Source organism: Ostrea edulis, chromosome 4, assembly GCF_947568905.1.
Source record: "Ostrea edulis chromosome 4, xbOstEdul1.1, whole genome shotgun sequence".
NCBI lineage: Eukaryota > Metazoa > Mollusca > Bivalvia > Ostreida > Ostreidae > Ostrea > Ostrea edulis.
Genome location: NC_079167.1, coordinates 52477947 through 52501548, shown reverse-complemented (window position 1 = coordinate 52501548; position 23602 = coordinate 52477947). Strand labels below are relative to the sequence as shown.

The 23602-nt window shown below is 35.8% G+C and overlaps 2 protein-coding genes across 2 annotated transcripts in view; one reads left to right on the top strand and one right to left on the bottom strand.

Annotated features, from left to right (window-relative positions):
- The window catches only part of LOC125669762 (KICSTOR complex protein SZT2-like), a 99919-nt gene that overhangs the window by 43811 nt on the left and 32506 nt on the right, over positions 1-23602 (top strand). Inside the window, exons 21-36 of the mRNA XM_048904505.2 lie at positions 2432-2544; positions 2937-3094; positions 3835-4791; positions 5090-5339; positions 6148-6367; positions 7551-7605; positions 8282-8563; positions 9018-9243; positions 18685-18760; positions 18952-19143; positions 19988-20903; positions 21116-21254; positions 21462-21564; positions 22059-22335; positions 22461-22566; positions 22709-22782. Coding sequence (XP_048760462.2) covers positions 2432-2544; positions 2937-3094; positions 3835-4791; positions 5090-5339; positions 6148-6367; positions 7551-7605; positions 8282-8563; positions 9018-9243; positions 18685-18760; positions 18952-19143; positions 19988-20903; positions 21116-21254; positions 21462-21564; positions 22059-22335; positions 22461-22566; positions 22709-22782 — 4144 coding nt within the window. The remainder of the gene's footprint in view (positions 1-2431; positions 2545-2936; positions 3095-3834; positions 4792-5089; positions 5340-6147; positions 6368-7550; positions 7606-8281; positions 8564-9017; positions 9244-18684; positions 18761-18951; positions 19144-19987; positions 20904-21115; positions 21255-21461; positions 21565-22058; positions 22336-22460; positions 22567-22708; positions 22783-23602) is intronic.
- LOC125650953 (uncharacterized) lies at positions 11886-14353 on the bottom strand. Its single transcript, XM_048879533.2, has 2 exons — positions 13579-14353; positions 11886-12443 (listed from the first exon to the last, which is right to left on the bottom strand). Exons 1-2 carry the CDS (start codon positions 14065-14067, stop codon positions 12102-12104), a joined length of 831 nt encoding a protein of 276 aa, XP_048735490.2. The 5' UTR covers positions 14068-14353; the 3' UTR covers positions 11886-12101.

Below are 23602 nucleotides of genomic sequence, written 5' to 3'. Positions count from 1 at the left end.
TCCTAAACCTTTAATCAGAAAGAGCTCATATCTCCTAAACCTTTAATCAGAAATTGATCATAATTGATCACAAATGTTCCTTAGGACAGGGACTTTTGGACTAAGGTCATTTTGGAAAGGTCAAGGTCACTCAGAACGTATGTACCTTGTATAAGGGAAAAGTTCCTTATTTCAACAGTTTGTGAACAGGTATTGATCATATATCACACAAATAAGTAACAAGAAAGTGGCTTTCATACAAAGGTCACTAAAGAGCATTTTATAAATGTCAAGGTCACTCAGAACACATACCTTTTATAAGGAAAAAGTTCCTTATTTCAACAATTTTTGAACATATATTGATCATATATGAACATGTATTGATCATATATTACACAAATGAATAACAATTAAGCAAATTACTTTCAGACAAAGGTCACTCAAGGTCATTTTATAAAGGTCAGTGTCACTCAGAACATACATGTATATCTTTTATATGAAAAAAAAACTTCAATATTTCAACAGTGACTGTTATTGATAATTATGTGATCGAGTGATTCATTATATGGATTGGTATATTGGTTAGATGTAGTATGGGGAGCATCCATCAGTTTTACTGATATTCTTGTTTATATTTACATTCTACTTTCATTTCTGGCGGAATTCCTAGCCATAAAAAATACACACACTATATTTATCAAGATTAATGCATGCATTCTTCACATATGCAACTTATTCATGAGGAAATGGCTATCATTACAATTAGTAAAATATCAAAGGCAAAAACATTGGAAATGTAAATATTCAAACTACATGAATTGTGATGCTTCATGTGGGCATTGTTCATGAACCGCATTAGGGCTTCATGATAAGTATGCCCGAGTGATTTGTTGGATTTCATATCAAATTTTTATGTCCCCGAGATCGAAGATCGGGGGGCATATTGTTTTTGTCCTGTCTGTAATTCTGTCATTCTACCTGAAACTTTAACCTTGCTAATAACTTTTGAACAGTAAGGGTTAGAACTTTGATATTTCACATGAGTATTCCTTATGACAAGACCTTTCCGTGGGTACCAACATTTTTGACCGTCTGACCTTGACCTTGGAGATTGACCTACTTTTTGAAAACTTTAACCTTGCTAATAACTTTTGAACAGTAAGTGCTAGAGGTTTGATATTTCACATGAGTATTAATTGTGACAAGACCTTTCCATTGGTACTAAACCTTTTGACCTTGACATTTGACCTACTTTTTAAAAAATTGACATTGGTCATAACTTCTAAATGGTAAATATTAGAGCTTTCATATTGCTCATGAGCATTTCCTGTGACAAGATCTTTCTACTGGTACCAAGATATTTGTCCTTGTAACCTTGTCCGTCTTCGGAATTGGCCATTATCAAGGGCATTTGTGTTTCACAAACACATCTTGTTAAAAAGGAAATTCATTTAGTACATATACATTCCACTTTCTTTTCTGTTTGAATTCTCAGTTGCTGAAATAAATACACTTAAGTTTATCAAGATTCATATGCGCATTGTTCATAAATGCATCACATTCATGAGGAAATGGCTATCATTTTCAGGTTATTAAATAAATATGTAAATATTTCAGTATGATAACAAAGTGAACAATCCCCATCTTACATTATCTAATTTAGTATTGTAACTTATAAGCAATTTAAATTGCCATTAATGATTTATATTGATGTGCATATTAAAGAACTATAAACTTTGCTATGTATGATAACATAAAATGATTAAAGGTGTAAGTGTACACATTGAAGGTTATAGTGTTTTTTCTATATTACATATATTAGAAATCTTATTAAGTTTTCTTAAAAGTCAGTAATCATCAATAGAAATCGATGACAATGATAGTGAAAAGTATAAGCATTGGAAAAGGGACATAACTCATTATCATTTGTCAATTTTACAATCTAATTAGATTGTCAATTTTAGATAAACTTTTCACCCCTTCAATCAGTGGACAGCTGCCTGTTCTCTCTGTACTCTCCCTTTGAAGGAGATACTAGAATCAGGTTGTCTTCCTTCTCTTTGTAGGTGGAATGGTTTCCTACTGACAATGAATTGAAGTTTGTTTCCATCTTGATTCATGAATCTTCATACACAAACTCCAGATGAGAATACATATAGATATAAGAGCTCATTATTGAACTCCATTGTATCAGACATTTAAAAAAAATGTTTTGCATCAAAAGATTAAAGGTCAAGCTCCTAGAATTCCAGACATGTTGAATTTGAATTTCACATAGGCCAAGTTTCTGCATGTACTCCATGTAGGGGGGGGGGGGGGGGGGGGGTGAGTAATACATCAATGGGTTGTGGTAGTTTTTAAAAGGTCCTTGATGTAAAGTGAAGAAAAATATTGTTGACTTTTTATGCAGAAATTAATAAGATGACACCTGTAATGTAAATTTTATTGACAGTTTTACCCTAAAGATCTGGAGTGTGTTTCTAGTCTGGTGACCTTTGAGAACTTGCAGTATGTGTGTCAACACCCTGCTGTGTTCGAGGACCTGCCTTGGCTACCGGAGGGAAGGTATGACAACACAGGTTGGATTTAGCTGCTGGAGGCAAAATATGATAAGGGGAATAAGATATACCTCTTATTGGGTTAGTTTATAAATAGAACTAAAGTCATGTGACTGGGGATCATATTTCCCAGGAGTAAAAGTTCAGTGCTAACTCTCCCAGCATTAACCATCTTATTCGTGAATGTTGAACACAGTAATGCTAGAATTAGTGAATAAGCATTACGATGTCAGAACTAAATTGCAAGATACTTGTACATATATATTCAGTCCAGACATGGTTTATGAGTAATCACTAAAATATGTTAATTCAGGGAAGCTTTTAAAAGATTTCTATTACTAACTTTAAATGAACATGATTTAGTGGACAGCATACATTCCATGTAAACTTTCATTCCAGCATTTGCAGTAATGCTGCCTCCAGCTCCCCTTATGATGATGAGATCCATAAAGGGCCAATTTTACCCAACATTCATCAGATGCCATTGGTGTTTGATGTTCTGTCACTGGTTTCCAAGAGTCAACAAGCGGAGCTACACTTCTCTTCCTTTATACTTGGTAAGTTTGGTTCAACATTCACATCTTGGGAATGATATTATACCTCAGCAAAAGAAGGATCTGTACAATGGATTGAGTATTATACAGCAATGGAATATTTGAAGTTCCAATTCCTAAATCTCTGCACGTGTTTGTGTAACTATTTTAGGATGATAAAATGTAGCTAATTCTAACCTTATATAAATACAGTACACATGTATGGTGTGTTTATGTAGAGAATAAAGAAAGAAGGTTATGAGATTTAAGAAACAAGGCCATTTTGTGCATGAAATGAACCTAGTCTTTTATTTCAACCATTGAATATTGCACGAGTGTATGACCTTTAGAAATACCCTATTATTTCCCCACTATAAATGTTGCCATTTTCACCCATGGCTAATAAACAGGTATATACTTCTCTTACAATTAAAGGTCACTGAATTCCGACCTTAAACTGCCCTGTCCATTAAATACACTCATTGACCTTTAACACACTAAGTCTTAAGTTCTTGCTAATGTCAAAGAGTTGCATTGACTTTGACTTAAGGTCATCCAAAACAGGTTAAGGGAACATGTCAAATATATGAACAATGATCTTGTCCAGGCAATTGTTTTGTAAATATGTTTGTAAAAATATTTCCTTTGTAAGTTATTAATTTGATAAGAATGTCTGAACTTTTGATTCTGAGGGGTATTTCAAGGTCACAGGTGCATTAGTTAATATGGATATCTGATTAGCTTAAATCTTATTTGGTTTACAGTGAAAGAGACAGATGAAACATTCAGAGACATTAAAGGCTCCAACAACCTTCTACTTAATCTGTTATTTGAGAAGGTAAAGGAGAGGAAAGAACGAGAAATTCCCTTGAGTGTTGCTGATTGCAAAAGATTCTTGCAGCTTTTATTGGAAAGAGATCGAAATATCCAGAGCAATCCATATCCTTTTGATGTCAGTACACTTAAACTGTTTACAGACAATGTACGTAATCAACGTAACGCTTGTTGTAAGTCAGCCAGAACTATTGTGGAGATGGAGGAAACACCACTGTGGAAATGCTTTGTGTCGTCTGCTAATTCTACTAGACTTTTCCTGAAATTCATACCATCATCATATGAAGATTTACTGAAATTACATAGTGTTACGGTAGACGCTAAAAGGGATTCATCATCAATAACAGCAGAACTGGTTAGTGGTGACAGAAAGGTTCCAGAGAAGGAGGAAAAACAGACTTCAGAGGAAAAACATAAGTACGTGGAAGCTGAAACAGGTGCTGAGGAGGAAACAGATGCTGAGCAGAAAACAGGTGCTGAGGAAGAAACAGGTGCTGAGGAAGAAACAGGTGCTGAGGAGGAAACAGGAACCAGACGTACAAAGACAGGAAAACAAAAGTCTTTTGTCATTCCAGTGTATATTTATGAATGCCATCTGCAAAGTGTAACAGACTCACTCGTAAACCCATGGAACTTTGAAATCAAGGACGATATATTTGAAGATGTGACATATGAAATTGATGATGAGATTAAAACTCCAACTTTTAAGAAGCACTCATTTGATATGAGTGCATATAACAACACAGCAGCATCTGAGGATCAAGTTTCAAGTCCCATATTTCGACCTCACCATGAACGCCGTTCAACAGAAAATAGTGACACAGCTGACGATTTGGTTCAACAGTGTAGTGATTTGAAAGAATGTTACTGCAGTAGTTTCTTGAATGGTATACTTTTGATTTCAGTTTTTGTGTCAGTTTGGAAGTCCTGGTTAACAGTGTACTCCATCTTGGTTTATAATGTCTAGTGAATTGGTATTATAATTTTATTAGTATACATGTATTGAGTAAAGGAAAAGATGAAAGCAGAACACATGAAAGCATGTACAGATGTACCATATACATGAACTATTGCACATTCGTGTCTCCCTAAGTTTCTTTTGTTGGTAAATTAGACAATGAAAATAAACATCAGCTTAGCGATTACTTTCAACTCCACTCATGGCTTTGTTGATGATGATTTCAGGAGTGTTTCAGAGTTTGCAGCAGGGATTTCCCGTGGATCACCACGACATTGAAGCTGCTATAAATAACATTTGTGAGGAGACTAACCCCATTGAGATAGACACCACATCATTTCTTCACACTTCCTGTCGACACTTCCAGCAGCTGGTGGAGGAGGCTAAGGCCGCTGTGACCGTGGTAGAAACAGCGGAACACAAAGAGGATGGCCTGAAAAGACAGACCTCTGTCAGATTCGCTGATGAGGTAGATGGGTAAGGAATTACAAAAAGATCAGAATGTGTCCATTCTAAATGTTCTGCACTATGAGGTTCAGATCAGTTAGATATATTTTTTATTTATTTTTTCTAAATATATTCCAAAATCATTTATTGCGAGTACTCCTGACATACAAATCATCACTATTTCAAACAGTTATGATGAAGAAATCTTACAGAATAAACAAGTGATAGATTGTATTGTACTGTACATATATATCATTGCGACAGTAACGTGATCCGAAGAGTTGGATCAAGTGGAGTTGACAGGCACGGATGGATCATCAGATCAAACTCGACGCTTAGCGTCTCGTGTGATCTGATGATCCGCACCTGTCAACTCCACGTGATCTGACTCTTCGGATCAAGTTACTGTAGTAATGATAAATTTATTATATACCCTCTTATGCATTTTAAATCCACATCCATGAGATAATAAATGTAATCCAAATTACCAAAAACACAGACATGTTTTGTGTTTGCAGTTTTATTTGTGACGTGGTCGATATTTTTCACAAAAAAACGCTGCGTAAATGCATTGTGACATCATCAGTTTCAGAGGATACTGATACGGAATCAGAAAACCAGTGTGGTGATCTGGAAAACTGGATCACACTCTGTGAAATCCACAGTATCAAAAAACAAAACATTGATGGGTATATGATAGATTGTTTTATTTTAATTGGGTTATAAAAATCAGATTTAGAAAGCTGTGTACATTTATATCATAGACAAAACAAATTGTATGGTTATTGTTTATGCAACTCAAGAATCAGAAACTATTTCCAATTTTCTACTTTTGTAGAGAATTGCAGACTTCTCAGACCAATCCAGCAGTGCTTCAGATTCCCCGTGGAAGAATCCGATTGACTCCTCACTCTCTCACAGATAGTTGTGAATATTTCATTGGTCTCCATGACATCATTAGGAACAAGTTCCTGGACATAGTGAATAAATGGTTCAAAGTGGTGCCATCTTCCCCAGACTTCTACTTCTACTGCCCAGATTCTGTACCAATGGAAAATGTAAACCAACATGCACTGTATTTATCTCATCTAAATGCTCAAGTGAACTTTTCTTGTCAAAGATTTTCTATTTTCTGTATTGCTTGTCAACTTCTCAAGAACCTCTGGGCCAATTTTAATAAAACATGACTCAACATATCCTTTGGGAAAGGGGGATTCAAATTTTATTCACCAAAATGAGATTCAGGTGTATTCAAATAAAGGGTCATGTCCCTTTAGCCCTCCCAGGGAGATAAAGATTGAAAGTAGGGTTGGTTACTTTTAAAGTCTTTCAAAGAACCACTGAACCAAAAAGTTTAAACATACAGGAGAGCACCTATTCAAGTTTGAGGCCAGGGCCAGGTCATAAGAGACCATGGAATAGATAAGAAATTTCTTTAAAAATCTTCTTTTATTAATCACAAGAGTACCATTTGTCAAATTAGTATGCAAGCATCTTCCAGATTGGCCAGGAGGATCCCAGAATTGAGCATCTAAAAATATCTCTAACTGGGAGTCGAAAATCTCTCTGATCAGATCAAAATTTAAAATGATAATTTGAAATGCACGTTTTGTTCAGGAAACTGAGTCTCATGTGATTTTGATTGACAGGATTAAATGCATGGATGATCATCTGATCAGTGGCTTGTGTTTTTACAGTATAAGTATGAGACTGAAACAGTATTTTTTAAAATGAATATTACTATTTTTCAAGTTTTTTTGCAAATTAGTTATTAAAGGTTCTGAATGATGGAATCATTTATACAAATATTCTCCAATATTTACTAGTGTCTGTATCGATGAATATCAATTTGGAGAGTAATACAAATATCCCAATATACACAAAAATCCAACCCAGATTGGGCAGGGTTGTTTCCCCTCTAGTATTTGTGTCTACAGGGAATAAGAAATTGCATAGGAATATAAAGGAAAATTCTTTTAAAGATCTTGTAGAAGTGAGATGCAAACATCCTCAAATGGTATAGGAAAATAAGGAAAATTCATTGAAAATTTCTTTTTAAGAACTACAAGGGTACAATTTGTCAAATGAATATACAAACATCTTCAATTAGTGTATATTTTAAATTTTGTTCACGCCATTGAGCATAGACATGGCCTCAATATGGAAAATATAACCAGTAGAGCTACAGTCTTGACAGAGACATTTGCTTTAAAAAGCTGTATTTTCTGTTCTATTTTACAGAATGAAGAAAGTGACAATAGAAATGTATCTGATAACTCCGACATAGTTAAAGAAGGTGAGATATTGTCAAACTTTTTCACTGTAATGGGGAAGATCAAAAGATTGATTTTAGATGAAAATCTAAATACAGTCCACTCCACTTATATTGAAGTCGGTTATATTGAAATATCTGTTATATTGAAGTTAAAATAAATCCCCCAGTAGTAATATTTGTGTAGTTCAGCATTGGTTATATTGAACTTTGGATATAAAAACAATTCAGGTCGGTCCCCTGGATTTCATTATATCCGGAGTAGACTGTAAGTTAGGTGCACTCGGCTAACCTTGGTCAATTATGGTGCCCTTCATCGAGGTGTGCTGAGTGAAGTTTAGGGGTTTAGGAGTCAAAACTCTCGTACATTTCTGTCATCATATTGACAATGAATTAACTTTTTTAATGTTTCAAAGTGACATTTAAAGACTGCATGTACACTTTCATTTGTGAATAAACAGTAGAAAAAGTCGAGTGCTATTAGTGTATTTGGTAATCAATTTGGATCAACATTCATCATATTTAGTTTTCGGTTGAGGAGTTGGAGAGGAGTGTTCTTAATAAAAACTATGATCATGCCCCTAAGTCATCGATTTTGGATTTGCACACGTACTTCTGTAAGTTTGCATTTTTTTTAATATGTAATTGTTGCAAATCCCTCATGATGTTCTCTGTCAATATATAAACTAGTTCTTTGCAGAAGCAATAACTACAGAAGAATTGCTGGATGATAGCATTGGATTCCAAGAACCAGAGCAGGACTCCGATCAGAAAAACAATCCAGATTTGGCCTCTATTGCATCCCAACTGGACTCCAATGAAACTTTGTCTTTGGATAATTCAGAGTATGATTTCTGTGAGGAACTACTTTTGAATGAAAATGAAGATGACTCTGTTCCTCTGTTTTTACATTTTACCTGCACTGTGAAAAGTGGAATTCAGAGCGAGAATGTCTCCATCAGAAAACTTGTTCCCTGTATAGGTAAAGCTTCTGATCTAAACCAAATTTAAATTCAGAAAGAGAAAAATTCATATAAAAAAATTTGATTGTAAGGATTCTAATCATTCCACACTTATATATTGCCTTTATTTACATGAATGAACACAACATGTAAAGATTGCTTATATCTATGTCCATTTGATGATATGATTGACTATAAGACAAAGCATGTTTTATTTTTAAAAGCCTCAAGTTTACCATATTTGATATAAGTGTTCCTCTAGTGGTTACACAGAAGTTTTATAAATATGGCTCGACATTTGATCGGCTGAAAAAAATTGATTTTATTCCAAATTGCTACATCCACATACATGTTACAAATGTTCTCTAGTGGGCCCATAGAAGTGTATTGCAATTATGGCTTTTGATTGACTGAAATTTTTCAAGTTCAGTTAGCATCTCCGACTCTTAAAAGAACTTCTTTTTGGAATTTTAGAGGAATTGTGTGTCACAAAAGAAATCTCTGCCATGGAAGTAAACCTGGGCGACCTTAGAATATCACTGGATATTAATTGTCTGACTTATCCAGCCGAGTCAGATTTCTTCGAGATGAAGAGAACGCCTTATTTCCGCATGTCTTCCAACAGCTCTGTAGGGAGTGAGCAGTCTCCAAGGGTTTCTGAATGTGAGAACACAGATGTGGCAAGCTCAATTCATCCAGGGTTGGTATTTTGTTGTACCTGGTAGTTTACTGGTAAAAGTCAATTTAAATACAGACCCTGAATGAAACATATCATTCCTTTCCAACCACAAACCATATAGTTTTCTACAGTCCTGAAATCGTACTTTATAAAAACATGCCTGAATCATCTTGTGAGAACTGTGCTATTTGTTTTTAAAATGGTTCTTAAGGGTATAGGAGGTAAAATTTATTGTGATATATTTTGTTTAAAATGGTTTTATTAATTTTTAATTTATATGCCTGTCTTTAGATGAGATGTGTTATGGTACAAAGATGTCTGTACATACGTCCTTATGTCTGTTCTGTTTCTGTTTTCATTTCTCTGTCACATGTCAAGCTGAAGCTTGCTGTGTACCTTTTTTGGGGGCCACTGTAGATCATGTTGCAATTTTGATATAGTTTGACCTCTCTTGCTGGAGTTAATTTATTTCAAATTGAATATCATATTATGTTTTGTCCATCTCTAACTCCTCCAACAGTTTGGGTTTTCAAGTGAAGACCTTATTTTACAGAGTTTTTGTATGGGTATTGAAGATGTACATATGGCAAGGATTTTTATTTTCTTCAATTTCTTTTAGAAAATTACAGGTTGTTAAACTAGTCAGCTTTGAAGAATATTACATAGAAAATTTCATGATTTTGTTTGTATGAATATTTAAGATGTGCATATGGCAAGAATTTTGATTTTACTCAATTTTTGAGAAGATTACAGATAGTTAAATTTAGTTCGTTTTGAGGAAATATTATATAGAGAGTATATGATTTGTCCTTTTCATTCCCCTCACACTTTTCAAGCTAAGACCATTGTAAACAATTTCAAGATGTGCATGATGCAAGGATTTGGATTCCCAACAATTTTCTAATTTTCTTTGATGTTTGAAAAAATTACAGGTTGTTAAACTTTTCAATGTTGGGGAAATATTTTACACCCAGAGCTCTTGGTCTATTTGCTTCCTGTCAGATTTTTGAAGCTAGGACCTTTTATTCATACAATGCTAGGACCTTTTATTCATACAATGCTAGGACCTTTTATTCATACAATGCAAAAGAAAGTATATCACAGCCTGATGATGGCTGATACATGTACTACCCAAGTAAAGTTGTGAAACACATGGCTTAAGAAAAACACCCAACACACAGGGCTATGACCTTATAGTCCAGTCATTCTACTGTTTTACCTCAAACTAATTGCAACAGAAATGGTTTTTGCGAAACTTGTAGTGGAATATGCTTATAATGATCATATAAAAAATCGAGAGAGGGGAAAGTCGTCGATTTGCTAATTTGAATTAGCACATTTTCATAGCATAAACTTTGTTACGGTATGGCTTCCATAAACGCTGAAGAGTTTACAAGGGAGATAATTGAAGTTATGTAGATGCTCTTTGTAACACTGCATATATATTGGTAAGTCAATTTTATCCTCTAAAATGCTAGTTTGTTTCAGGCATGTGCTAATTTTTTACCCCTAATTACATTTTCATAAGAAAAAAATTGACTTTGTATAAAAGCTAATTAATGAAGTTCAATGTTATACGATATTCTATGTATAGATCTACTATCCATATTATGTCTGATTCTTACAGACATCAGTTCCAAAACGTCTAAAACCAAGTGATCATATAATCAAAGATATACAATTTGAAAAATATAAAATATTGGAGTCTAACTTCTCTCCAAAACAAAAATATCATATCAATATGTAAGCCTTCACTAACAACAAACAAAAAAGTATGGAAAGCAGTTTTTGCACAAGAACAACAAAAACGTATCTCTTATCAATTAATATTTCTTCAAACGTTTATGTAATGTTTGGTTGTTTGTTTGTTTGTAGTTGTAGGTGAAATACCACTTGTAATGATTCTTTAACGTGCCAACTTCTGTCACGACACGGGATCTCCGTTTTTAAGGTCATATTCGAAAAACCCTTGATTTTCACTTCGAAATGTCGAGCGTTTGGTGAAAGAGTAATCGCATCTTAGGTTTGATGCGGCCATGACACGAGCGGCCTTGAACTTAGCTTCTAATTGTACATACATGAGCATAATTTCCAGCTGATTTAGTAAAATCAAATGTTTTTCAAGCATTGGACATTTGTCCCTCACAAGTGAATTGCATCGACTTTTTAATTTTCAGGTAGTGATAGAACACTTGAATTTGCAATACATCTCTTGGTGATAGTCAATATATTGTGCAACTAAGAGAAAAAGGGAGCATCAGTGTGATCAGGATGAGTGCCGTCAGAAATGACTCCATTGTCTCGAAAATTCGTTTTTACAAAGACCTCGGAATTTCAACTTTCGAAAAACTTTTCTTAATTTGTGTAGCTCGTTTTGAACTATTGTAGTGTAGTATGGGGTCTCCGAAACTACCACAACATTGAGATGGTTCAGAATCGCGAACTTCGTCATTATCACATATTCATTCCTTTACCTGCACTACATGTATGGTGAATTCGGATGGAAGATTCCTTACCACTGACACGGTATAAACTATACGATACTAGAATCGTCTACTATCAATGGACAACATTACTAAACATGTGTGAATCAATATAATAAGTCTAACTGAACATCACAAATGAAGTCATTATCTGAATCTTTAAATTCTAAAGAAAATATATAAGGCCACACCAATTTAATTTCTTGGTCTTCGGATTTTAGAAGGAAAAAAAATTGGGGCGAGCGAGCGATTTGATAATTTTAAAATTAAAAAGTTGGAATATGAAAAGTTACGAGCGATGTAAAATAAATAGAGGCGAGCGATAACATTTTATTGCAAAAAAGTCACTTTTGCCCCAAAGTTTAAATGCATCATCCTGAAACACAAGTTTATTGTCTATCTTTTACACTTCTTGGGGAGAAACTTTTTCCCCCAAGTTCTGGCATCTTTACCAGTGTTTTTACAATATTCACACAAAGGTCGCACAACAGAATATTTCTCATAAAGAGCAGATATATAAGGGTCTGTGTCATCCAACAGATTGTCAACTTTTCCACAGTGAACACACACTGGTGGTAAGTAATGTTTCAACGATGTAGAGAAGTAACTTGTCTCCACTTCAGTCAAACAGTTCACTGCCTCTCGAACAACCATGCCTGGATCTTCTACATCTTCTGGAACTAATGAGTCGCCACATGTGTACAGATGTTCCTCTTTCAAACGCAGCAGCAGCTCCTCCTACAATAATCATCCATATAAAAATCAATAAACTCACAATACACTCTTATCAATTCAAAGACTGTATTGAACATATTTTTGGTCAATATGTCAAAGACAAAAACAATTGGGCATAAGTTCTTAAAACTTAGGCCACTTTCTCCTGTATAAAACTAGAAATACTGTGAGCAAAGCTCACTTAGTGACTATGATACCCTCCCTCCCCTGTAGGTATAAAATAAATTAAATTAGGAGGTTCATAATTGTATATGTAACAGTAGATCCCTGAAAGTTTCATAGAATTCTGTTGAGTGGAGAGGGGTAGCAGATAGGAGGTGGGGATGGATGGACAGACAACAGGATCATTTAAAAAACTGCTTGGGGGGGGGGGGGTATAACAAGTTTAAGACTGCATGTACTACAGTTTGCCATCTCAACATAAAACAAGAGGCCCATGGGCCACATCGCTCACCTGAGTGACCTTGGGCCTCACACTCTATATCAGGAAGCTCTAAGGTAAATGTTGTCTTTTGGTTTTGAGAAGATTTTTAATATATATTCAAATGTAAAACTTTGATCCCCTATTGTGGCCCCACCATACCCCTTGGGTCATGATTTGTACAAACTTGAATTTCTGCTATATCAGGAAGCTTCCATATAAATCTCAGCTTTCCTGGCCCAGTGGTTCTGGAGAAGAAGATTTTTAAAGATTTCTGCTATATAATCACATGTAAAACTTTGATCCCCTATTGTGGCCCCATTGTACCCACGGGGGTCGTGATTTGAACAAACTTGAATCTCCTCTATATCAGGAAGCTTCCATATAAATTTCAGCTTTCCTGGCCCAGTGGTTCTTGAGAAGAAGATTTTTAAATGACACCACCCTATTTTTGTATTTTCGTGATTATCTCCCCTTTGAAGGGGGCCTGGTTCTTCATTTGAACAAACTTGAAGCCCCTTCACCCAAGGATGATGTGTACCAAGTTTGGTTGAATATGGCCCAGTGGTTCTTGAGAAGAAGTCGAAAATGTGAAAAGTTAACGGACAGACAGACAGACGACGGACAACAGGCGATCAGAAAAGCTCACTTGAACCTTCGGTTCAGGTGAGCTAAAACACTAATAGCAACATAGAATAAATACTTCAAACACCTTACTTGTTCACGGGTTAGCTTTTTATCACTGTAAACACATCTTGGCTTGGAACACTCTCCACAGACAATTACGTCCCGGACCTTCTGGGTCTTGAATATCTCCCGGTTGATTCGATCATTTACACTGGCAGGATCATCGCGTACTTGGGCACTTGGTCTATGTTCATCCCCAGGTGCAGGGTTATGTTCATGACATGAATTGGAACTAGTTAAAGCAAGTGTCCGAGTAATAATAAATTGCACAAACTTACACCCGAGTGTAGCAGCTATTTCTGAAACATCCATATCAGCATTGTCTGCGAGCATGAACTGGGCTTGTCTGTCTTCTCGTAGTCGTATCTCCACGATCGAATCCGTAGATAAAGTGATGTTTTTGGAATGAACACATTTCTCGAACAATTCGGAGAATGTACCCCCTGTAAAATTCGTGGCGGTGTTTGAAAGTATATCCGCCCCATCCTGGTCACTTATTCTTATCACGAGCACAGGCATTCTTGTAAGAATCTGTAATATTCTCGCAATGCAGTCAATTTGACAACCACGCGGTAAATTTATGATACATTCAATGTAGTTTAGATGTGGACACGTACGGTTTTAAAGCCCTTAATTTCAAGCGCAAACGTGACTTAAAAAATAAAACCAAAAGTAAGAGTCGAAAATGTGCGGAAAACGGACAATTTATTTCCGGATGCGGGATATTTTTTTTAATATTATTATTTGAAAAGCTGTAAATTACGTGCGCGCGGGTCCGGCGACCAAGTTTTTAATTTGGTGTGGCCTAATAGGTTACTATTGTGTGACACTGGTGATTTCAGAACAAGTTGCTTCATAGCTATAAGAAGTAGTGGCTAGTACATGTAAAAGTAAATCAACTATTAATTAAGTTATGTTTATATAAAGATATTAAAACAAATTTTATAACCGAAAATTAATTTTCCACGAGCATTTCAAAATATCTAAGATCTTTATAAAGATCTATGAAGATGTGGTTTACTTCCAATTAAAATAGAAATGGGGTGATACAAAGGAGAAAAAGTAGAGGACATAAATATGTACTCTGTGTTCTTTAGATTGTGTTCCCATGGGGGAATGAGACCGAAAAATCGAGACTCCGTGTCATAGAACGCGTGGGACGATAAAGATCCCTCCCCGCTCAAAGGCCATAAGCGCCGAGTATATAGGCCTAAATTTTGCAGCCCTTCACCGGCAATGGTGACGTCTCCATATGAGTGAAAAATTCTCGAGAGGGACATTAAACAATATACAATCAATCACTTTTAATAGATTGTGTAGAAGATGAGATTCACGTTTTACTACCTTGTACTGCATACTTAAATCTCAGAACAGATTTTTTACTACTTGTACCCCACATTGTGTATGTCAACTTAGATTGTATTATTTTTTATTAAGAAATTTTCCTCGGCAAACCACCCAGTTTATACATTCCTCTTATATTTACAAACATTCTTTGATTTACAGAAAACACTATGCGTAATTATTGTCTTTGTATTGCTATTATTTCTTTATCACAGTGACATATAGATCCGATGGATTTGGTGTTTTTGAAGATATGATGTATGTCATTATAATTACTGACTTGCTGTAACAATGCGTGGCAAAAGAGTGCATCAAAAATGTCTCCGTGACTACACTAATTCCAACACAATAATTTTTTTTAAAAAGGTCTAAATCTACAAGTCTTAATCATGCATGATCAAGTCGCGGTCTTTGCTCAACAACACCTACTTTTTACTTCGACAAGAACTGTATATTTTGGGCAAATTTTCTGATAGGAAACGTGGCGTTAATGGCTTTTCTATCCGAACTGTAGATTTCTCAAAGAAACTTGTAGATATTTGTAGAGAAAGAAATGAGGAATGGTCAAAAACAATACCCTCGTCCCGGCTAATTTGTATGCACCCGATTCAATTTGTCACTAAACATGAAGTGTGAATTTTCTAACTCATAAGCAAATCCCAACACCCTAAGCATGTTTTTTTCCAAGGTCACGAAAAGTAGGTCAATCATCAAGGTCACAATGTCAAAATGTTTGGTACCATCTAAAGGTTTTGTCACAAAGAATACACATATATTAAATATGAAAATATTGTCCTTTACCATTCAAATGTTATGGCCAAAGTTAAACATTTTGCGGACTGACAAACAAATGAACAGAGCAAATACGATTACAGGATCATACACAGGGGCGGATCCAGTAATTGCGGTTAGGCGGGGAGGGGGGGGGGGCAAGTTTATGAGACAGGGCGTCTGGGGGCCGCCTTGAACTCCTGCATGGATTTTACAGATTTTATAGGGCTTCAAATATGTCTCCTAGGTAGTTATTTTTACTATTTTCTGTCATTTTAGGATAAAAGTGAAATTAATAAAATGACGCAAATTTTAAAGGGATTTTTTTGGGTGGATGCAAGTTCTTCCAATAAAAGTAATTAAATAAATCAAAACATTTTGTCCTTTATTTCTCCGAGAGTGGAAGAAATTATTGCTTCTTTTATCGTTTACACTTTTTAAACAAAAGACCATGATTTACCTTAATTTTGAAAATTTATGGGGGGGGGGGGGGGGGCTGCGCCCCCTTAAATCCGCCCCTGATACACTCATGATTTTAAAATCTCAAACTGTTCATTAATCTTTATGAATTAATTATCACTTCTTTAACTGTATCATATAAATAGTATCTCATTTTGTGCCAGAATCAATGTTTACGAGTTTCATATTAACTCTTCTCATTTTCATAGATTTTTCTTCCAAAATAAGGCTTTACGCCTCATAAATAATCATTCATTTGAAATTTTGGTATGAATAAAGTAGTTTGTGAATGTTAACACCGTTCCCGATGATTATAGCAATTATGTTTCTATTATTTCTTTCATGTGTGAAAATAAATGATAAATCCCGGTTTTCGGTGATTTTTTATCAAAATGTACGATTTTGCCCCCAAAATACACGTTTCCCCTTTGTTTTGTGCTCTCGGTTTTTTATACATGCTAGAGCATCCCTTGACTCACCGTTTGAAAGCAAAAACATTTCTGTTGCAATTAGTTTGAGGTTACGCTATATTTTTGGCTAGAATGAGTGGACTATTATAAGATCATGCTGATCAGGCTGTGATTTGAAAAAAAATATTGAATTGAGACCGTACTGGAGTTGAAATCAAGCAATTTGGCAAATTAAGGTCTTCATTATAATCATACTACAATGCTTCTAAATTGAACGCGCTCCTGACACGCTTTCACTAAAGAACAATGCAGAGCAGCTTTTACTGCATTTATACTGCATTGCTGCTACAACATACAAGATCATATTACGATGAACATAGACCTAGAAAAATTGTACGATGATGTCGGTACTCTTTTGCCATTCATATCAGGCTTGTAGTACGTCATGAGCATAGAGGGATCATAGTGGGAGAAGCGTAACTAAAATGACCCAACTGTTCTGTGCTATTATTATGACCATAAAGATCTCACCACGATGCTTCCATGATGCATATACAATTATAGCATTTCTACCCCACTCTTGAGACAACTTTATCCCGCTTCTTGTTTGCCATGATCCTGAACATGTTCAAAATAAGCATGGCGAGAGTGTAGAGCTTCTTGATCATGAAGATCGTACCCTGATCATACTGTATTTCTGAAGACTTCACCACTTTTCTCTTGCAATTTGCCACATTTTCGGACGAGCTTTGATTGGAGTAGAAGTGGCGTCTATGTGGGAACGGGTCATTACATAAGTTTGTGGTGGGCGTATTAGTACTGTTTCCAGTATTGGTGTTATTTACAAGTACTATTCTCTTTGAGAATGTAAAGTGAATGTTGTATATATTCAATTCTTGATGTTCAAACCAATTCTAAAAAAAAAAAAAGATGAAGACGGCTGTTCTTTTTCAAAGGAATCCTATATTGAAAATATCTTTCAAGATCAAAATCTGCCAAAGTATCGTATATCATGTTTTTCCGCAAATCAGAACCTAAAACAGTATATTAGATTTACGCGAATCAAATTTTCACTATTTCAAATTAATAGCGAAAATATAATTCACGATTATTTAAAGTTATGAAGGAATTGGGAAAAAAAGCCAGCATTTGCACGTATAACTCCTAATTTTTGATGCAAAAATTCAGTCAATGAAATGATTTACAGGATTTCTGAGTTACTGTCTCAATTATAATCAAATCTCAATATAGATGATATTCCTGCTTCTCTGAATCCATCTCTGTTGATTTTGGGTTTTGTTTGCATGTAATCATTTCGCTCCAAGTGGCTTCATCTGGGTGAGAGATAAAACAAACTTCACCTTGTCAATTTCAGAAGATGTGCTCAGCTGATCACACACCTGTGCTGCAAACCAGTTTTCAAAAATAATTTTCCACTTTTGTTTACATTCAAACATATTGTATATGTACAATTTGGCGGTATAGTAACATAAATCACTGTTCGTTAGCTATAATGGTACTAATACAAAATATTTATTAATAATTATTTTCAGTTTAAAACAGACTTAAACCATGTACCATTACATTTATGAGTAGCTCAGGTATAATTATACATTGATTGAAGCAAAGAACATGACCCATTTAATTAGCTTGTCCTTTATTGAATAAACACCGAGGCTTACATACCTGTTACCTGGCACTTGTCGGATATAGGGGGAAACAAATCCCACTGGACACAGAACTTTCACTGTACTTTTACCTGTATGCTATATAACTCTATTACAAAAACAAAACTTTGAATAAAATTTATGCGGATTTATTTCCGCGATTCAGATATTGTCACGAACAAAGCGGAAATTAAATATACGCTGAATAAACCTGATATACGGTATTTCACCAGCAAATAAATGTGTTTACAATTCTTATTTCTGATGTTAACATAGTGTATAAAATAATATAGTCATAAACAATCAAATTTAGTAGTCAATCCTGCATGTCTAGCTGATTTTATGGTAAGTTTCTTGCACTGGGTCAAGGCCATTATTTTAAGTTTATGTTTGAGTATAGACACTCATTGAGTAATGCCATGTTGTACGGGATGTTCCACTTGGCAGTTCCTTTGTTTTTTATTTCTCTTATCTTCATTTCTTAGTCACCAGACTGGAGGAGATCCTATAGCAAATTTACCTGTACAACAGCACAATGCTGTCACTAAGTGCAAGGAGGAGGTGTGTAATTATCGCAGTCTCGTGCAATATTTTCTAAAATTACTGAATTTGTCCTCATGTTACAGGTATTTCTTTTACTACGAATATGATTTATGCTAAAATAATGATTCTAATGAATGATTTAACTAAATAGTCCTCGGTGTCTTCTGATGGTAAATTCACACAATAAATGACTGTTGTCCATCTTTCAGCTTGAATGGTTGCTGAAGGATGAGGTTGCATCGTCTCTCCAGCACATGATTCCGATCAGGCGCGATGCTTTGCAATATGTCACAGAACACATAAGGAATTCAGCATGCAAAGGAAAACCTACCTGCTCATTTGAGAGTGTCCCATTACATTTTGTGTATGGCTCGGATCACAGTTTGGCCAAATTCAGAGAGGTACAAGTATAAAAACATTTAGTTTTAAATGAAGATTCACTTGCACAGCAATAGACAGTGCATACTGCCATAGTGATTCCCTGAATTAAGAGACTGTCATATGTCACTGTATCTAATCCAAGCAATTGTTATTATACCCCTCGCAAACGAAGTGTGGGGGGTATACTGGATTCACCTTGTCCGTCTGTCAGTTTGTCTGTAGACATCATTTATCCAGAGGATATCTTTAACACCAATGAACAGATTTCATTAAAACTTTATGTATATCTTACATGAATAATGAAGCTGTGCACCTGCTATTTTGATTGAGATATTTTAATATTCAAAGAAGTTATGGATATTTTTTTTCCATTTTGAGGGGGTGTTGTCAGTTTTGAGAGTATATTTTAAAAACCAATGAACAGATTTTTAGTCATTTTCTTCTAGATTTTGTATTGATCTGTTCTTTCACAGAGACTACTACATTAGTTTAGGGGAGTATATAATGGAATCATCAGTCCATTTGTCTGTCTGCCAATCTGTCTGTGGATGATTTTGTTAATAAAAGATGTGTCATTTTCTGGCTCATGTATGCTGAATAGTAGTTATGTAATATTATTCGGAAATTATATTAAGCATATCTTTAATATTCTGAGTAACACTTTATTGCAGAATATATAGTCTTACATTTACATTAATTGCTCTCACCAATCTTCATGTCAAAAGGATGTGTTTATTCTTCAATGAGCACAAATTCACTATTTTGCACCATCCAATGTGCCCTGTGGGGGGTATTAGTCCCACTAGGACAGTTATAGTTAGCTCACCTAATATGATATTAATTAATATGTCTACTCCTGTTTAGGAATTTGAGAGATTGCATCTGCATGGCTTCCGACTGATCAAAGAGGAAGACTTTTACTTTGCTGTGAGGTTAAAGAGTCATTGTCTTGGGCATCAGCCTGATGTGAAAGCCCTGAAAAATGCCTTGGTGGAACTCAGTAAGGAGGGTACACCCGCCACTCAAAGCGCTTCTCTGGACAGTCTCGCCGATCAAACAGAGGACAGCTTTTTATCAAAGGAGGCAGGAGTCCTAAGAACCTATGTTTCACCAAGATTTTGTTCACCAGAAACTTTTAGGAATTCGGGTCATCTTAGACAGTTTTCGTCTGACATCAGTGGAAGTGATGAGTACCCATCACCTGCTATTCGATGTGATCGAGTCAGTTTTGAAAAGCAAAGTTCTTCTGGTGGATTTACTCTACAGAAGGAAACTACGGACAGTAACTTTCTGTCCAGTGATCCAAAACTCAGTGATTCCAGAAGGAACTCGAAAGAATCCTCTACAAGTCAGACCTTTTGTTTCAGTGCAAGAAAAGACAGCAATACTGATGACACAACATCTGAGAGTGCTTCAGGGCCATCTAGTAACACGGAGGGACAGCAGTCAAGTGTTGCACCATTGCAGTCTTCTGTACTTATAAACCAAAACAGTGGTAGCAATAGTGATGAAATCCTAGACACTGTTCTTAAGAAGTCTTCCAGTTTTGCTGGGTTTCAGAATGAGCAGACAGCAGAAACATTCAACAGACAGGATTCTGCAGCCTCTGTCCTGCCTGTGTTGCCATTGAAACCTTTTGGAGGGACACCACATCTTCCATCTCTAGGCAGACTCAGGCATTCATCTGCTCCATCTGGACATGGAACTCCTCGAAGCAAGAATTCCACACTTCCACAGACACCATCATGGATTTCCTCAAGAGGCAGCTATACAGAAGAGGGTAGATCATATATCATCTCCACATTACATTTGCAAGCTGCATTTGAAATTCAACATTTCTTACACATTATGATTTTTACTCTATTTACTGTAAGTTTTATATCTGCGGTAATGATTTCCACTTTATTTTGTCTCTTGATAGTCATATGAATTGTACACCCCAGTGGAATATGCTATGTGCCTATGTTGTATAGTTTGTCCTGTTTTTCCCAGGTTATGATGGAGGGACTAGTGACAGTGATGATGGGACTACAGCCTTCAGTGATGTCAGTGGACTACAACACCCCACCCCAAAATTCTGGCTGATCCTGCAGGTCAAAGAGGACAGTGTAGATATGTACTATCACTCAAGGTTAGAGTAAAATAAATTTGACTCTAGCATCAACAAAATGCTGTTCCATATTTTAGAATAATGAGAATTTTGTTTTGTGTCTTGATTTTATCTTTAACACATGATACATATAATTTGGTGGCTTTGTTTCCTTCAACAAAGGTGATTTTAAAGTACCTGTATTTTTTGACTGTTTAATGCATTAATGAGAGTATGCTGATTTTGTAGGGAGACTGGATCAGCTGGTGAGAGTGAGGAACTTCTGGAGCAGAGAAAGCTGTTGTCAGGGGTCAAGAGGAATATCGAGTCACTCTGTCGCAAAGTCAATCAGGTGAACAAGTCGAAACATGGGAAAACATGGAAAGTCTTTTATAACCATGTATATAGTCATACGGGAACAGCCCAAATATTCAGGGTCTGAATAATCATGTACAAGTCAATCAGGTGAACAGCCCAAACTCAGTGTCCATTATTTGGTATTTTTTTAAGGCTTAGACTAATTAACATAACCCCATTGTCTTTTATTTCTCTAGTGAGTCTACTTTAGATTTTTAATGAGCTGAAATCAATTTTAAATTAGTCAGTAAAGTATAACAATACAGTTTCTAAAGTAAAAATGGATCTCTCCTCCCCCCCCCCCCCCCCCCCCCCCCCCCCCCCCCCCATGTCTGTGAAGAATGCAAAGTCCAATTGTGAATGTTTACAATTTTAAAAAAAAAGAAGGAAAATCTGAAGGTGGGCATGGTGGCCCATGAACGTCTTGTGTTTTCTTTATATCCCCCAAAGTAGCAGACAGGTTAACATTGATCACTTTGTTTTGTGTAGCTCCTGCTTCTGAGTGACCTGTACGAAACTCGCATGTGTAAAAATTTGCTGGTGGCGGAAGCGGATGAGGACGTATCATGGAATGTGGATACTATACCAGGGAAGCCCCCGTCTTCTCATTCTGAAGATGAGGATGAGACCTACCCAGGACAGCAGTATCTTGCAGCAGAAAACAAGTACCTGCCAGGACATTTCGAGTGTGAGAGTGTGATGACCTACAGATTCATAGTGCATCCTCGACTTAAAACTGGACCAGGCAGATCCAATGTCAGCAGGGGTATCTATCAGATGTGCAGTGACTAAGAAATACATCAAAGTCACTTATATGAGTGTGAGTGTATTTTCTACCAAAACATGATAAACTGAATGCTTACATTTATGCATATTTTCTGTTCATGGTAGGTGTTCAAGCTTTGAGAACTGTGCTGAACAAGTTTTCTGTGAACAACAGGAAGAACATGTTCGTCATCAAAGAGCTGGATGATTCCCATTCTGTGTACTACTTACGGTAGGAATATTGTTAAACTTGTCTTATTGGTATTATTTTTAATCCTGCACTCGCACTAATGAAGGATTCCATTAGTATGACAGGTATATGACGCTTTGCATAAATTTCAGATGTGTGTCATTTGAATGCATTTCCTTTGTAGACTGAAGGAAATAACAGCAAGCAGTCTTTCTCGACAGATCTCCAGCATTAGTACAGAGGATGTGGGGTTGTGTGGTAAGTCATTAGACAGAATGGATGATGTGGGGTTGTGTGGTCATTAGACAGAATGGATGATGTGGGGTTGTGTGGTCATTAGACAGAATGGATGATGTGGGGTTGTGTGGTCATTAGACAGAATGGATGATGTGGGGTTGTGTGGTCATTAGACAGAATGGATGATGTGGGGTTGTGTGGTCATTAGACAGAATGGATGATGTGGGGTTGTGTGGTCATTAGACAGAATGGATGGTGTGGGGTTGTGTGGTCATTAGACAGAATGGATGATGTGGGGTTGTGTGGTCATTACCATATATACTCGCCTATAAGTCGGATTTTTGGGAGTCAATTTTTGGTCTAAAACTCTATGTCCGACTTATAGGCGCTTCCTAAGAAGATTGGTATTTTTCTGGGCAGCGAAATGTAGTGTTTTTTAAACAACTCGGACGATTATCATGGACTACCCCACAAATGATTATTGTTCACAAATACTAGACATATTGTATTGTTTATGTATTTTAAAATTATGTATAAAGTACAAGTATTTACATATTTTTATCTAGTTCAAAATGATTTACATACCGGTAACTAATACTTTCAATTCAACTAATCTATCGTTTATCGGTAAAATTGAATTACGAACCCGGTTTAATATTGAACTATTCATATGTATACCGGCTGAAATATATTTCATAAAAGATTGAATATTGTTAACAGATAATTTAGATCATCATTCTTCACTCTTAAAAACTCTATTGTTGATACAGTGCATTATACCGGAATCTTACAATAACAGTTTTCGCGAGGCGTGTGCCATTAAGTAAACACTGTGTCAGGT

Bases quoted from the DNA above. Each gene is read 5' to 3' on its own strand.
- LOC125650953 (XM_048879533.2), bottom strand. From the start codon at position 14,067: ATGCCTGTGCTCGTGATAAGAATAAGTGACCAGGATGGGGCGGATATA. The intron at 12,444-13,578 runs GTAAGGTGTTTG...TGATTATTGTAG, and splicing joins AAAAGCTAACCCGTGAACAA to GAGGAGCTGCTGCTGCGTTT.